Source organism: Ceratosolen solmsi, unplaced genomic scaffold, assembly GCF_000503995.2.
Source record: "Ceratosolen solmsi marchali unplaced genomic scaffold, CerSol_1.0 scaffold31, whole genome shotgun sequence".
NCBI classification, from domain to species: domain Eukaryota; kingdom Metazoa; phylum Arthropoda; class Insecta; order Hymenoptera; family Agaonidae; genus Ceratosolen; species Ceratosolen solmsi.
Genome location: NW_011948432.1, coordinates 669,041 through 687,170, shown reverse-complemented (window position 1 = coordinate 687,170; position 18,130 = coordinate 669,041). Strand labels below are relative to the sequence as shown.

General features: G+C 26.8%; 1 protein-coding gene across 1 annotated transcript in view; it reads right to left on the bottom strand.

The window, feature by feature from the left end:
* LOC105364387 (uncharacterized) overlaps positions 1 to 18,130 on the bottom strand; it is a 34,266-nt gene that overhangs the window by 4,918 nt on the left and 11,218 nt on the right. The window contains exons 2-7 of the mRNA XM_011502299.1: positions 2,725 to 2,849; positions 2,559 to 2,657; positions 2,212 to 2,477; positions 1,836 to 2,119; positions 1,559 to 1,761; positions 1,134 to 1,278 (exon numbers count right to left, since the gene is read on the bottom strand). Coding sequence (XP_011500601.1) covers positions 1,134 to 1,278; positions 1,559 to 1,761; positions 1,836 to 2,119; positions 2,212 to 2,477; positions 2,559 to 2,657; positions 2,725 to 2,849 — 1,122 coding nt within the window. The remainder of the gene's footprint in view (positions 1 to 1,133; positions 1,279 to 1,558; positions 1,762 to 1,835; positions 2,120 to 2,211; positions 2,478 to 2,558; positions 2,658 to 2,724; positions 2,850 to 18,130) is intronic.

Here is an 18,130-nt window from a genome sequence, read left to right as displayed (position 1 = left end):
TTTCTACGTCCATTTCAGTCTCTCCATTATTTTCTCTATATAATATACTATAATTATAACCATACAATTTATGTTTAATATTACATCTATATAAATAAATAATTAGAATCATTTGTTGATTACATAACTCATGATATACAGTCATATTCATTACTATTTGTATTTATTATTTTTATGTATGATGTTGCTATAGTGTTATTGTCGTTAATAGTATGTTCTTTGAATAATTTATGAATATTGATATAGATCACTTCTCATGTTAATTTTTAAGTCTAATTAGATAATAAAGAGGTGATTAGCCATTATGATTAGCTTTTATATTGCAAAATAATACATAATCTATTATAATTTAAATTGGAAATATTTTCAAAGTAATTATACTGTAATATTCAATAATATATCGAAGTATTTATGATTTTAATATTAAATTACGTATAATATTTATATTATATAAAAATATTTCATACAAAGTGAAATTTATAATCGACAACTTTATTTATAATGATATTAGGAAATGTTGAATATTTAAGTAGTACAGCACATGTCAATTTTTTAACATTAATTGATAATATAAATTTAATTATAAATAAAGTTAATAAATATTTTATTATTATGACATTAAATCGTAAATAATTGTTCTTAATTATAATAAATAAATTAATCAAAAAATTTAGAATCGATACAGTCCAATTCATAATATGTTTGTGCTTATACAAGATTGAAAGAGTCCGTGAAAATAAAATATTTATCAAGTCTAAATAACGGTTTTCTACAAATTTTTTTTTTCTACTAACAGATTTATCAAAGACAGTCATTATCAGTATTAGAATCAAGGCTTTTAAATTAAGTCTTAAATAATGATTTATTATTATTAGACTAGTTCTTACTTGATCATTTACTAACCCATTAACTTCAATTTCATATATATTTCGAAGATAAATAATATTACTTAAATATAATTAAGTATTATTAAATATAACTATTTTACGTTTAATAAGAAATCTTCTAATTAAAAATTAATTCAAATAATAACGAACCATGACATTTAATTAGGTAAATAAATAATTTTATTTAGCATTTACAGTAAATATTTCATATTTTTTTCTATTATATCTTGAATTTTTTCTTCACTTATATGCTGCTAAAGCAATCTATATTATCAGTGTCCAATAATAAATCTGAGAATTTTCTATTTATTTCTTTCAAAGGACATAATTCAGTACAGTTAGGAATTATCAGTGTCATAACTTCTTTCGGAATTCCTTTGAACATTAAAACCTGCAAAAGTGAGGATTTAATTTTTGTTTTATTTGTCGTGGTAATATAAAATGTTATCAATCGATATATTCATATTTTTATAATTTAATATAAAAAAAAGTATTAAAATTTTGATACATTATTTATATATCTGCTGTGATTATAATGCATAGATTATTACATTAATGGCTGAATAGATAATTATTAAGAACAACGCATAATTAAGTAAGTGAATGTATTTTTATTTCAAGCCCTATATAATGATTTTCCTGAAATAATTTTTCTTTCTTTAAATACGCACTTTTATGTATATCTCGGAATTCTTTTCCCACCTTTCCAGAATAACTGCACTTGAATATTGTGGTGGAAATGGCTCCCACAAATTTAATGCTGATAAAAGTGAAATAACATTAAGATCATGTCCACTATATAGAAAGATTTTTGGCCTTTCCTTATCTATATTCATAGTCAATAAATCTTTCAAGATAATTTTAAGAATTGTACCTTTAACATTAACTCTGTTACATTTGTGAACTATAATCTGTAAGTAGATCATTAAAGTATTACACATAATTTACCTCCATTCAGTTTTGTCAATAGATTATTATAATTAAATATCTTATATGAAGTTATAGTTAAAACTTTTAAAAGTCCCGTTGGATAATATTCATTCAACCATTGTGGGATTTCCAAGCCCATTGCTTCTTGAGCTTGCAAATGTACATAAATCTGTGCATATTCCAACAGACCTAGATGTTCTATTCCCGTATAATTTCGAATTTTTTCTTTAAAAACAGAATCTTCGTTATAAACTTTGATAAATTCAGGATCAGTTATGAGACGATTTATTTCATTTAAAAATCTAAAAAATAAATTTCATATGAATATATTCCCATTAAATTAAACATAATTGACATTATTCACTATAGAATTTATTTTTATAAAATAACGCACGCTGGACAATTGAATATAGAAAGAAATGGATCGGTATTTAATGGTATAATTTTTATTGGTATGGGCTGCCAGTTAAGTTGAGAATTCCAAAGCTGCTGTTTCTTCGGAGGATAAAGTCCAGCGAGAACGAGGAGTAGACTCATTTGGGTCCTATCAAAATCGGTACTGCGTGCATAAACATCCGAAGGGATATATAAGTCTCCTAGAAATGCATTATAGGTTTTTCGCAAAAAATTTCCTAAATCATACGCTCTCTTTTTGCCATTCTAAATAAAAAAAATTTATTAAATATTTAATTTCACTTATATTGTCTTTATATTTATGAAAATATTGGTAAGCTTACGTACATTAATTAGACCACCCAAACCTTCTGGGTAATAATCGTTTTCTGTATACTCTTCATTTTTGTATATTTCATCAGGACTACGATCACCATGTCTAAATACCTAAAAATGTTATCTATGACTTATAAATTCAATAGATATATATATAAGTATATGAAATTATAATTACCACACTAACTGATGCTAATTTGTATCCGTGTGAGTTTTGTAATGAAGGTAAAATAATGATTGAAAATATAATCAAAATTTCTATGAAATTATCTTTGATTGACATTGTAAATAACTTGAATGTCACTGCGGTATAAATCAAATTTTACTTAGATTTCGTTTATTAATTTTATTGAAAGAATTAATTTTTATCTAGAAGTTTAATGAATTTTTGTTTATGTCACAATTATTTGATGTTTAAGTGGCGAGAAATTTTATCAACAATTGAAAATGATTAGGTAATTTCTCTCGAAGTCAAGGTAGAGATACATAATAGTGTAATTTTCTTGTGCTTTAAATAAAAATTGATATTCTGTCTTTATGTTTATAATTTATCTTTCCGTAAAAGTTTTTAAAAACTTTTTTAAATTGATTTCATCCTGATTTCATTCAAATATAAAATTTCATTATTTGATATATCTGTAAAATATATTAAAGTAATTAAATATTGGATTTCAGATAAGTAGCAAGATTTTTTTAATGATAAATCAATTTTTGAAATGTGAATTATTTACGACCTTTGGCCGTATATCAGATGAAATATAAATATAAAAAATTACTATGGACTATTCCTCATTTTATATTTGATTTATATTATATATTCTATATTATAAATTCTATATTATATAAAAAATAGTTATCTAATTAGAAAAGTGAAATAATTTTTTATAAAATATATAATTTATCAAGAATATTTGAATTCTAAACTACTTTCAAGAAGCATATTATATCTTCAATATTTTATTTATTTGATAATGTGCATTCAATTATTTTATTGCACAAAAAAGCCATTAACTTTGAATCAACATATTCATTACATTATAAATTTATAAATAATTTAATATTATTAAATTTGCTGATAAATTTTTTATATTCTCTCGATTACTGAAAATATGAAAATGTGAAAAATACTTTTTTAACATAATATGAAAAGAGGAAATTTTAGAATCACAAGGATTGATTTGGATTCTTCACAACTAATATTACGCATTACCGATAAATGTTACGAACAATCTTTGATAAATATATGCATCTTATAAACAAATAAACCAATGTATGTAATGTATGTAAACCAATGTGTGCATTAATTCTTGTCATATAAATTGAAAATATAAATAAATATTTATGAAATTATTTTTAAATTGATAAAAATGATTCATTGTTTATAATAGTTTTACGAATAGAGCATATCAATATGGAACATTGCAGTTAATTATATCTTTTCTTTATGAATTAATTTTATTACATTACTGAATGAGCTCATCAAATTGAATTTAGCATACAAACAACTTGACCATATATATTCTAATTTGATTTGGGAGATATTTTTTTTCTAATCTTTCTACCATGTTTATAGAAATGATTATCACGTATTGCTTACTATCAATTGTCACCTATTGCTTGTCGCATTAGTAATTTGGGTCAACCTTTAGATACTGGTTACCCGTGCACATAAACACTTTTATAATTAGAAGTAGTAAATCGCTAAAATAAAATAAAATCTTAAAAGGGAATTTTATTGTCCAAAGTTAAAAAAATCTTTCAACATCATCGATATAATAAAATGCTTAAAAGCTTAGGGCATTATATTTGTTTGTTAGTTTTTTCTTGCTTTATCGCTGAATAAATTATACTTTCATCTTTTAAATTGAATGATATACACTATATAAAAAAAGAAGACATTACGTTATACGACAACAAAATTGAGAACTATAAAATTCTTCATGATAATTAGTAATATTTTATTCTATTATTATTTTAACATTTTCTAAAATATACTATTAAACATATATATATACGATAAAGGATGGGATTATAACTGTAGATATTCTTGTTTGTCTTACTTTAAGCGACAAACAATTTAATTTAAGAACAATTTTTAAATTTTGATAATTAGCAGAGAAATAAAATTTAGCTTAAGCTGAAATAAAATGAAAATAAAACCGTCTAAAGTTGTGACGATTCTCGTTGGTCGCACCGACAGGTTCGGTTTGTCTTGCCGTGTATACCCAAGGGCTCAATTATTCATTGCAAACTTCCACTCGGCGGCTTTACCCTCTCTCTCTTTTCAGTCTCTGTTTTCCTCAGTGGATTTCGAGGTTAAGAGGAAATCAAGACTTTCCCGGCCTTTTCTTAGCTACATTACATTTTTTTCTCTGTCTCTATCTCCAATTTCCACCCGTGGCCACTCTCACGCGTTCACACGCTATCTCTCTCACCCCCCCCCCTCTCTCTCTCACTCTTTCTGATATATACACATAGACACTCGTTCAATCACGCTATCTCGTTCCTTTTACATGGTTACTTTCTTTTACACAAGGAAGCTACAGCTTCTCTCGTTTTCTCGAAATCTCACGAGAGACGCCATCTTGGTCGAAAAACTTGCAAGAGTAAGTATAACCCCAGTGCGATTTCCGCTCGAAGAAGCTCTTTCAGGTCCCTCGGCCGAAATCCAAAAGCAAGAAAGCTGTTTCTTGCAGCAGCGATTACGGTACCTTGCAAATTGTTCTGTAATGCATTTATTTTATACTTGATTTTTATTTGGCGGCTTATTATGGTTTATCTATGTTTAATATCTTTAATGAAGTAGCACATCCCCCGAGTGAAAAAGTAATTGGTTACATAGTTTTATTTTTTATAAACTGGTTAATGAATATAAAAGATTTAATGTTGATATTAAATTTCAGAAACTTATGATAAACGGTTATTTAGAATTTCAATTTCTCGAATAATGTCACATTCAACATTGAAGAATTTTTAAATTTAAAGATATTCTTCAAGTTTGAAAATATTATGCAAGTTTAACAAGAACAAGGTGTCATCTAATTCTAATGAAAATTAAATCAATTAATTAAAATGATAATAATTTTAAATGTCTGATACTGTAGATCAAATAAAAATATTATTAAATTTCAGTTTTGAGCTTATTACTAAACAATATTTAAAAATATATATATGAGCTGTTGTCTGATAATTCAGTAATAATCGAATTTTTTTATTTTATTCTATATATATACGTATATATTCTGTATTTATTTTTTATTACAAAATGGTTTGTTTTGTAACAACATAAATAAATATAACAAAATAAAGAATACGTAGATCACTTTTATGTTATTAAATGATGTAATAAGTATGTAAAATGTACTTCATCTTATTTGTAGATCAGATACTATAATTTACAAACAGTAATTTAGAAGTTTTGCATAAATTTAATGTACCTAAACTTTGAAAAACTACCATTAATGCAAAAATATTAAATACGAAGTGTCGCAGATCATAAATATTTTTATCTTAATAGCGATTTTACGTATTAGTATAGAATTTCCCGAATAAACAAACTATTCTACAATATTTGAAAAATAAACTTATCAACTTTGCAACTCGACTACTCAGCTTTTATGATTCTTTTGTACATACGTTGGCCTTCAAAGCTCAGGAGACTATCGTTTTTATTTTAAGATATAATGTTATATGTTACTCAATTTTTCTTGAGTTAGATGTTTCATGGTGTGAGTTTGATAGACACCTCACATACATTTTCATTCCTAGCAAAAGCCACATTCTTCAAATCTTTCAAAAGATATTTGCTCATTGCATAATTATTCCTGAAATTAATTAAAAGTAATTATACAATTTCTTTGAATACATCTTTGCTTAAATAATGTCACAATTGACATAAATTAGTCATACATGTAGTATGACAATTTCGAAGTTTATCCTGTTTACCGATGTTTGTTCAATATAACCTTGTCAGCGTTCTTGCTTTTATCGGCATTCAATTCCTATATTATTTAAAATATTTACTTGTTTCTTTTGATATTATAAACAACACACGGGTGCGAGCACGTCCGTTCACGCGGAAACAGACGCACTCACACATTCACCAAGCGCACGCAAGAGTATTGTATTTGTATACTTTGTAACTGTAAATATTTAAATTTATCTACCAAGCGTCAAATGGTTGAACTAAAATAAATAGAATATTTAAATTGATGTTCTTTCAAACACGCTTCAAATTTACATTCAAAATAATATTTCGATTTCTAAATTTCAACATTAGAAAATAATAAGCAACGTATGCCAAAATTGGAATTAGAAGAAAATTTAGAATTAAATACAATATTATTATGCGTGAATATATTCTTTATTTAAAGCTTCAACAATAATTAATTTCAACTTTAATAATATAATTAAAATTTTTTACTGATGCTTCTATTAAATTACATGAAAATATAAACGTGTTTTTGACGTCTAAATATAAATGTTTATTATTGGAGAATAAATTACTTTTATTAAGGAAATTTAAAGGCTAAAATAAAAAAGTAAAATTAAATTTTATGCTATAATCACTTCTAATTGTTTAATATATATATATATATATATATATATATATATATATATATATATACCTAGATATATTATAATAAATATAAAATCGTTTTTCCTTTATAAAATGTACGATGTTTTACAACATTATTCAAAAGAAAATATGTACCAACAGATAAAATATTTCAATACAGTTTATTTATTCCTTCAAATATTTTCAATGTATTAAATTAGTTAAAAAAGTAATTTTATTGGACTATAATATTCACGATCAACAATTGTTATTAATGTTATATTAAAAAAATTTACAACATTTATGTTTGCATTTATATATATGATGCTGTTTATCTGATTTTCAAAACAAAGTAGTTCAAAGTTTTCATCTGCATCATATTTAACTGTAATTTGAGCATACGTAGTTTGACGTGTAAAACTCTTTAAAATAAAAAACAGAATTTTAGTAAGTGTAGTCTAAAATTGTATATTTCATGAACAACTATCGAGAAGTTATTTTAAACTTGGCTTTTGCATCTATTCTAAATTCCAATATAATCTAAAATGTGTTAGTAAATTATTTCAAGAGTTTCATAAATAATAAAATTAAAATAAATTTGAATTCCATATATACATAATCTGTAGTATATATTCGACACCATCTAGAAGAATATTTAAAATAAATATAATTTTCAATAAATCAAAAAATGTCAATATTATATAGATTTTTAATGGCAATTAAATTTAATTAGTATGGCTCGAAATAATTTGAATATTTAATTGAATACTATAAAAAAAAATTTTTTGTAAGAATTCTTAATTTTATAATTCAATTAACAATAATTTTAAAAATTTTAAATAAAATGAAGTTATATAATTGTTATAATACAATGAGTCAATGTATTTTATAATTTAAGATCTACATGATAATGAGAACAAAAATGAATTCTACGTAATTATAAGTACTTGTTACTAATTTTCGATGTTAATAAATTAAACAAACCTTTAATTCTATAAAGCATATCCGGTTTTAATATTACAATTCAGATTTCAGAAAATTCGATAATGTTTAAAGATGAAAATTCCTCAAAAGAATTATTGATAATTCTCTAATGCTTTTATTAAATGCTTTGGATATATTTATATATTACAGAGAAAACTATTTAACATTTATTCTTGCAAATGTATTCTTCTGCTTGCATTCAATTCTACGTCACTCCCATTTATTTGCAAATGTAAACTTTCAACATGGATATTAATTGCAAATAATCCGTTCAATGCAAATTCTAACCAAGCATTAAGTCACTCTATTCATATAATTTCAGGATAAAATGGTTTGATCTGTGAAGTCGTTGTAAAATCATATTTAACAAGACTGCTTTCCGAGCTCTTATTTCTCATTATTATCATTAGACGCGAGTAATTTGTCGCGCCTTCCAAGCCACGTAAAAAATGTCGCACCCTCGTTTGTTCTCGTCGAGCCGCGAATTTCGTTTTTTCCTTGAATCGTTCCCGCTGCGCATTCTCGCTTTTGGCTCAAGCCTCGACCTCCCCTCCCACCTGCAGCCCCTCATCGTCTTTCTCATTATCTTTCACGATTTGCTCCCACTTATACCGGCAGAAACGAGGCTGCGTATCGGGTCACATTTTCCGGCTCTGTCCCATTAGGATCCAAATCTCACGAGAAGGAGGGCGTCGGGGGTGGCCTTTTCTCTTCCTACCAACTCGAGGACTTGCATACTTATGCAAATTCGTCGTTTCCCGTAGGTGTCACGTTCGCATCCGAAGACTATCCAGGCCAAAAATTTTGGATTGCTGCCACGGTGTCGCGCGCTAAAGTTTTCTCGTTTTCTAGAAGCGCAATAATGAGGACAATAACCTCCGAGCTGGTGCTTTGTCACAAGGATGAGTGCGGCCGGAGTAAGTGAGCTCGAGGCTTATCGCTTTTTATTGTAAATGCAGGGTACGCCATTTTTATAATTGAAGAACGATCCTGCTGATACGTAAATAAAGTTGAGACTAAATTAATTGATGTTCGTAAATCAGTTGAAATCGCAGCAGCAAATAATGTTTAATTCTTTGTAAAATTTTATTCGTTGATGAAAATCTTATGGCACACTTATCAAGAATTACATACTTTATTCTTTTTCACGGTTCATTCAATGATTTGCCTCTTTATTTCCCAAAGAATTTTGTTTATAACCTTCTTTCCATACTTATCATTAAATCATAAAATTTGCAATCTTATTATTCAATATTATACGATTAATAAATTCATTTGAATTATTTTATATATTGAAATTTATATTTAGTAGTGCATCATGGTAAGAGAATAGAATTATGTATTTTAAATATCTTAAGATACTTTATATATGAATCATTTCAATATAATAATGTATATAAACAATATAGTTAAATGAAAAAATTAGTTTGGTTAATAATTGTATATCTTTATAAAATTTGAAATAAATTTTTTATAATGATAAATGAAACGATATTCAAATGAAGAACTATAATTTTTTATTACTTATTTCAGGTAAGCTGTGCATTCAAATTCATATGAAGGTAATAAAATTTTAATGTAAAATAGTAATTAATCATATATATATATATATATATAATCAAATCTCATTCTATTAGATTTTTTATTATTAATATAAACGTAATTCAATTTTGTTTTCATTAAAATTATACAAAATCTAAATAATAGATATTCTCTTCTCTCTCTTTCTATATATATATATATTGTTCTCTCTCTCTCTCTCTCTCTCTCTCTCTCCATCTTTATCTAGAATTAAATATTCAAGAATGCTTCTGATTTTCTATAATTTATTGTAAGTACATATTGCTAATTATGTTACTTTTGAGACATTTGTTGGTTGAAACGTAATCTATTTTTATGTAATTTTTTTTTTTTAAATAGATTGTGGGAATGATTGTTTAAATTTAAATTTATTTGGAAAATATAAAAATTTTAATAATCCAATGTATTTTTTTTTATTTTGAAACGGTAAATTTTAGTAGTGAAAAGAAAAATAGAGATCAATATTTGACAAAAGTGATTATTGTACATGATTCAAATAGAAATTTCCAATTATGTCTGATTTTATAAGTTTCGTAGATACTTATTTATTAATAATTAATTATTTGTATTTAAAGGAAGAATTAAATTTATGTTCATAATTTAAAAATATAAATATTTAATTCTAAATATAATAGTGTACACAGGCGGAAGAAAAAAAATCGTAGGTATATAAAATAAAACGCCGAATACATTAAATTCAATAATATTTTTGCTTATATTTGTGGGAATATTACGACATTCATTCAGTTAAAATTCTATATCTTATGAATTTTACTCATTTCGACTTTATCTCATGTTTAATGCTATTTGTTTTTATGTTCTAAACTATATGGGGCATACACGTATATGTAATTGTAACTTCATTACAAATTCGTAGTCGTGACAGTTATTTTAATTCATTTGTCATTAAGTTTTTTAGTCTATTATTTTTTATTTACATCTATTAAAGAATATAGTTCTTTTCCATACAAGTAACAAAATCTAGTACACAAAAACTTTTTAGATGTTTAAAATCTACCCTATAGTATATTACATTTTATATCGTATTTGATTTTTATAAATAATTTAAGAACGTTTTTGATTATATTTTTATATTTTTGAAAAAAATTTTAAATAATCAAATAATATATATATATATATATATTTTTTTTCTTTTTAATCGTGATATACAGCATTGAATGGTTTTTTGTATTTACTGCACGTTTGCATTTTCCGTATGCATAAATCATTCGTGCCAGAAACGTATTTTTAATATTTGTGATACAACTTTACTGTTTAGAAATGTAAAATATCAAAAGAATTATTGAAAAAATTGTAAACGGTAAATCATTCGGTTTTATAAAATAGAATGAAAATTGATATTTTTACGTATGATGGCAAATAAAGAAAAAATTTGTAAAAATGTGTACATTTTGAATGAATTTTTATTTATAATTGCAATTTTCAAAAACATTTGATAACGTTAAGTTACTATTTATGTAATAATAAAATAAATGAAAAGGAAATAAATTTAGTTCCATTTATATCCATTCGATAAATGAATAAAAACAATGTATAAATTGTGTATTTTTTTCAATAGTTTTTATACTGTAAATGATTTTCTCGATCATTTATACCGAATATAATAAGCCAAGTATACAATTAAAAAGAAAATTTTTATTATTTTTATAGTTTTTTATGGTTATATACGAAATTGAAGATTATCTGTTATTTACGTAAAAGCTGAGGGAAATGGTAATATTTAGACTGAAAATATGGTTTAAATGTCAATCTTCTAATTAATAATTAATTAATATATTTTTAATTTTAAATTATGTCATTATTTAAAATATTTCCGATACCTTGTTTATTCGTATCATCAAAGTTCTCAATGCCAAAATATAATTTGGAATTTTTATCATAATTCATGTGTTAGATCAATTATATATTATTTCTTAAGCATTTGATAAAGTAAGGCTTATGGTATTTGTATTGGACGAAATATAAATTGTTTTTTTTATAATTTACTAAGTTAAAAGTATTTGTTTCCCATCCACATACAAACGAATTAAACCATTTACACCTTTATGGAATAAGAGGTTATGTTCGACATCGATATTTAATATCTGCTTAATTATGGTATAAATATGCTATCAATATAATTTTTGATAATCTTAAATCTCCAGTATTTATCAGCATATTATATGTTAACGGTAGGGAGGTGAGTTGTATTAGTTATGAATTGCTCAATTGCCATGTTTCACCAATATAAAATTTCTATTTTAAATAGCTTTTATACTGCTTAATAAATATATCAAGAAGCGTAGCTGAAATAAAAATAAAAATGTATCAAGCATAAGTAAATAAAAAAAAAAACTAAATGAGAAAAGTAGTAAACAACAGCAGCGATCAACACCGTCCAAGACCGCAATGCAGTAGTACACAGTTGAGGATATATGAATGAATATTTGTTCATTCCCTCTTTTACCTCCCAATCTTTTTTCTATAGTATGGAGAGGAGTGGGGCACTTCAATTGGTACTTGAGTAGTTAAACTACTCTTTCGGCTACCTCACCCCACTTCTTTCTTATGTCGGTCTCCAGCTTGCCATCGGAGTTGGGTGAAAGACATACAAAAACGAGCGAACCAGAATTCAAAATGTACGGAATGTACAACGTGGTTCTAGGCTCTTTTTCTTTCTCCCTTTTCTATAGGGCGGAACAAGTATCTACGCGGGAGTATTCATGCAGTGAAACTATTGGGACGTCGGTTTCATACGGTGCGAGAGGATGGGTTCATAGGAGAATGAGAATGATGAGAAGGATCGGGATGAGGAAATGGAGGAAGGAGGAGGAGGATGAGGTGCTGGTAGTGGTGGCTGTAATGGTGTAGGATGAAAGTGAGATAGGAGCCTCTTGGATGTCGTCCCAATCGCCGCTACACTTTTGCCCGAAGCCACTGCTCGGCCACCCCTCCACTTCATGGACCTCTGGATTTATACGCAGACGACTGCAGCGAAAAAAGGGAGGAGGCAAAAAGGCGAAAAACGAAAATACCTTTAACGTTATTACCTTTATTAAATTGAACATCTCTTTTACTTGCCTCTTGCGACGGCAATTGGTATTGAGGCTTTATGGGAGACTGTTGTACGCGAAACGAAGGCGTAGTTGGCTTAGCGCCAAAGGCTGCTTCCAGGGGGCCTTCAGTTTTGCGAATATAGACTGCCGTCTACGTCGTCGACTTCTTCTTCGGCGACGGTGCCGCTTCTTTCTGTCCCAGCCACCTACGTCTAAAATTTCCGATTTTCCGGAAACTTTTGAGCAAAGAAGTAAGGGAAGCGCGAGGGAAGCGTGAGGGAAGGGTGAGGGAAGGGCGGATTCCCGATGTTTGGGGCTAGTTGCTGCGTATAAAAAGGGGAGGTGACAGGCATCAAGAGGCTTCTCGTAGCCGAGACAAAATGAGACTCAGCTGCCATTAGTATTGGGGCATCGAATTCGTGTATTCTTTTCCTCTTCGTTTTACACTGCTTGACCATAGTATTGGTATGATATAGTATTTTATACTGATTTTTCCATTCAAGTATTCTTGCACGCCTTCTCATGTCAATTGTTATAAGTATTTGCTAATGTTATTTACTTCTAAATCAAATAAAAGACGTGAATTATGAAACGTACTGCCTTTTAGTATTCGTAGTCTAAGATTTTTCAGGATGAAACTTTATTAATAAATATTAATAATACTTTACTTATTTAAAGTAGATTAGTAATATGTTAATAAAATTTATTATTTAATTTATATACGCTTGAAAATTTCGGATTGAAACTGTGGGTCAAAAATTTGAGGAACAAATTAATGTATCACACTATATAATATTGTTCAAATTCCAAAATACATGTGCTTATTTAATTTATAAGCAATTATAGTAATTAAATTTTTTGTACGCCAGTAAAGATATTGAATTAGGGAATGTTTTAGTTTGGTCGGGTCCGCTATAGAAACAGATTAATGTAAAGGCGATAGACATATTATAAACTGTGAGTATATCCTATTAATTTACATTAATAATTACCTATTATTAATGGAGAAATTATTTTTTTACGATTTTTCTTTGAAGAATAACGTAAACAATTTCTCAATAATAATTTATGGAATGATTATCAATTAATAAAAATTTACATGAATATGAAAGTTGAATTGGTTTTCATAAAATAAAAAATGTTAATAAAATGATAAGTTGTTTATAAAAATAAATTTATTCATAAATTCTATATACTTATGTATGTACTTTGACATTCAGTTTCTCTCAATTCTTCACGATAGAGCTCGTTCAATGTTAAAGAAACTGCTATATAAGAAAATCATTCAGGATATGGTCAATGTGTCGGTTGTTACATATACTTTGAGTGCTTGCAAGTTTTTGACGGAAAGCTGAGCGGAACCAGCTTTTAAGTTACTAAGAGAAGTAGCTTGAAACTTTTCTATAGATTTTCGTAAACGGCAAAAAAGACGCAAAACTGTAGTCAGTCATAGTATCTTTAGGTCGTTTACGAAAACGGGTAATTTCGGTTATTGAACTTTTCATTCTCTATATGTATATAAGTTAGCGGATAGTGGTTTTTCAAAGCACGATGATCGAATTTTCATAAATATTCAAGAAGATACTTATACAAGAGTTTTCGAAGAATTCATTATATTTAAAAAGCAACAATATCGTCCTACTGACATAAGACACAGTGAAATTATACACCGAGGGCTTTTTAGAAGAGGTCATCATTTGATGAAAAGCGATATGGCCATGCTAGTGAAAATATATTTTCCATTGGTGAAAAATTTTTCTTTTCATACGACACGATATCGCATCGTTAATCACCTAACGTTTTGTCGTTTTTTATAGAAGACCGATAATATCCAAACGATCTGGGTTTAATTAATCATAATATGTTGTATCGCACAGAAAATAGGTTGGAAGTATTGAATTTTCCAATAAGCTTCCAAATTTATTAATAGTATTGAACTTCCGATTAAATTATAAATTGCATGTGTTCTATATATATATTTTATATGACGTAACAGGAGGACTGCGTTTCGAAAATAATTACAATCAAACATAATCTTAATCAACTAAAATATTGCAGATATCATATTTAAAAATTAATAATTATTGGAGAATGTGTGGTTGTGTTAAAATTATTGTAGACCAAAGAGTCTTTGTTTAGTGGTCAATATTTTTAATAATAATTATTTTCATTACAGCACATATTCGAAATAGACATATTTATTGATCCGAAGTTGTTGTAAAGTATTTTCTGCCAAATTAAAAATAGAGTTAATTTAAAATAGTTTCATTATCCTGCTGTTAAAATAAATTTTCTAGAATTAGAATATATTTAGTAGCTGTGAAAATAATATGGAAAAATTTTCAAAAAGATTGAAAATAGCAAATGATAGCTTTGGATTGACATTTTTCAATCAACGGAAATTTTCACTTCTTTTTGGCTTGGTAATTAAACAATAAAGCCTATACACCAATCAGTATTGTAAATAAAGCAGAATGACAGAGCATAAATGCCAATATTGTGTGTTACATGCGAATTGAATAATATGTGCAACACCGAATGCTAAAACCCATAAAGTAATTCTGACAATCAAATGAGCCCCAAGTTCAATCGGTTTATATTTGGTTTCACACCCTCGACTAAAAGAAGCCCTACATGAATTTGCCAGGCGATGGCTATTGTTATTGCAGCTTAATAAACTCGGTTAAAACTGTTTGGTTGCCGCGGGCCGCGTATAATAAACTTCGTGGGAAAGCCCACGAAGAGGGAATGAAGGGGCAACGCGAAGCTCACAAGCTTTTAATTCAACTTCGCCATTTATGTTATCGAACTGCAGCATCGCTTCGTCTCCGGAGTAGTCGACTGTCAAGAGGTACTTTTCAATGTAACATAAAGGTTATATTGGCAAGGAAGGGGTACACCAATGTATACGTAGAAATGTATTGTGATATTGAATGAATCTTTGCGTACTGAGGCTAGTGAATTAAAATTGAAACTTAATCATTTCACTCCGTTATATTTATTAACTAAACTTGATAATCGCCTGTGTTAAATGAGATAAGTTAAAGTATAAGACACCGTTAAACCATTAGGAATTTACAATTTATAACTATATATTTCGAAAATACATGCTTAGAATAATCGATCATATTATTGTGTTCCAGTAGTTTTACTAAAACTGATCAGTTTTTAAACGTAATACCGCAGTTCTTATATTTCTAGTTGACAATTGTTTGTAATTTTCCAAGACATATAGCTTTTAACGTGATTAAAATGCTTAAAAATATATAATGATAAGGTCATTATACATTATATATTTTTCAATAATATAATGAAAACCAAATGAATTATTAACTCATCGATCTATGTAAATGTACAGCGATACAAAAGTTCTTTCCACGATGCGTATTTCAATATTGCAACGTGAAAGTGCTTTTTTTTCATCGCATTCTTCTTATTGCAATATTACAAAATAATGACCTAATTCATGTACTTATATCATTTCATTTAATAAATATGCATAAACTTAAAGAAAAAATTTATAATTCATTATTTTTCTTATTTTCTTCGTGTGAAATGATAGGTATTATTACAATTTAACGAATAAATTATATTCCTATTTTGGTATTTCAACATTAGATAATTTATAAATATCAAAGGATACAGATGAAATCATAATATTATAATTGATAATATTAGATGTGAATCTTTATAAAATTTATGTTACCAAAACTAGAAATAAAAATTCAATGAAAGTTTATATATTAATTTTTACTGAAATTCCAAGATAAATTTAATCATATAAGTAGTTTAAAACTACTTGAATAATATTTAAAAAAATATGAAATATTTTTTTTCTCATTATACAATTTCAACATAAACTTTCTTCAAATAATATCATTTTATCAGTAATTTTGAAATTATTAAAAAACTTTTAAAACTAATATTTTGTGCTTTAAAAAATCATAGACAGGAAATGTTTCTACTTCCTACAACTGGTGTCAAGACTAGACAACGGTCGTTACAATAAAAGCGAATTGCTAAAAAGAAACACAGAGGCAAAATATACATTCCGCTCGTGTTTTTCTCATTTCCCATTTCTCATTTTTCCTTTTTCTTTGTTTCGTCCGATAGGAGTTCGGCATCGTGTACCCAGGCACAAAGAGGGAATTGCAAGAGTGATACGATGAGACGCAGTGTCGCTCGCTTCTTACTCACTCGAGCGTTGTTCCGTTCCATTAACAGGCTTAATTTAAAATCGAACAAGCTGATGATATATACAACTGTAGTTTTAAACAGAGAGAGAGAGAGAGAGAGAGAGAGAGAGAGAGAGAATGAGAGAGATAAAGAGAGAGAGAGAGAGAGAGAGACAGACATGCACGCACGCACACGTGTGCGTGTGCGTGTGCGTGCGTGCGTGCGTGTATATGAATTTCGGATTATATGTTATCAGTAATTATTAAGTAAGTGAGATTTTAATTTCAATATAAGTTGTTGATGAACAGGATACAGGAGAAAAAAATAGATGATTCTCGAATAATAAAATATTAAAGGAGAATTTATATTCAAATAAAAAAAAAAATATATATATATATAATCATAAGCTTTACTGATTAACAGTTTGAATAGCACAAGTTTCAAACAATTAACGAATAACATTTTCAATGCCAAAATTATTTCTTACTTTTGGAGACTATATTAATTAACAAACTTTATATTATAATAAATTACAAAGAAGTCATAGTAGCTTTTATATTAAATTTTCCATTAAGTTTTGAATATATGGATTATATGGATTTTAGAAAATATTTGGCAATTATAAGTTGAATTAAAAAATTTATTTGTAATATAGTAATTTTATTTATTATAGTATTATTATATTATATTTATATATTTATATATTTATTATAGTCTTATTGTAATATAATATTTTATTAGCAACAAAAATTTAAATAATAGACTTAAATAATAGCCAGATTTTATTTGGAATAAATAAGATTTGATGAGTATATGATAATTAAATAAGATAAATAAGATGAAATAAGTAATTTTAAAGTGGAATTTGAAATGGAAATCTTCATATTATAATTTGAATTTTCAAATAAAACAAGTTTTTCAACAAATAAAATATTGTCACTCTAACCATTGTTAAATTTTAATCCTAACAATAAATCTGATTTTCAATATTCAAATCTTCTCATATGAATAAATATTATGTTATGTTATTTTAATTATTGCAGTATATGACTAAAAGTAATGATTCTCTTGGAAATATTAATTATACAAAATTTTCAAATGCGAAGTGAATTATAAAAATAATTTTGTATCATCCTGTAGATAAATTTATATTATTATTTTTATATGTATATATCACTATTTTTTTTAATAAACTTAAATTGATGGAGCCTTCTTTTACAGCCTACACG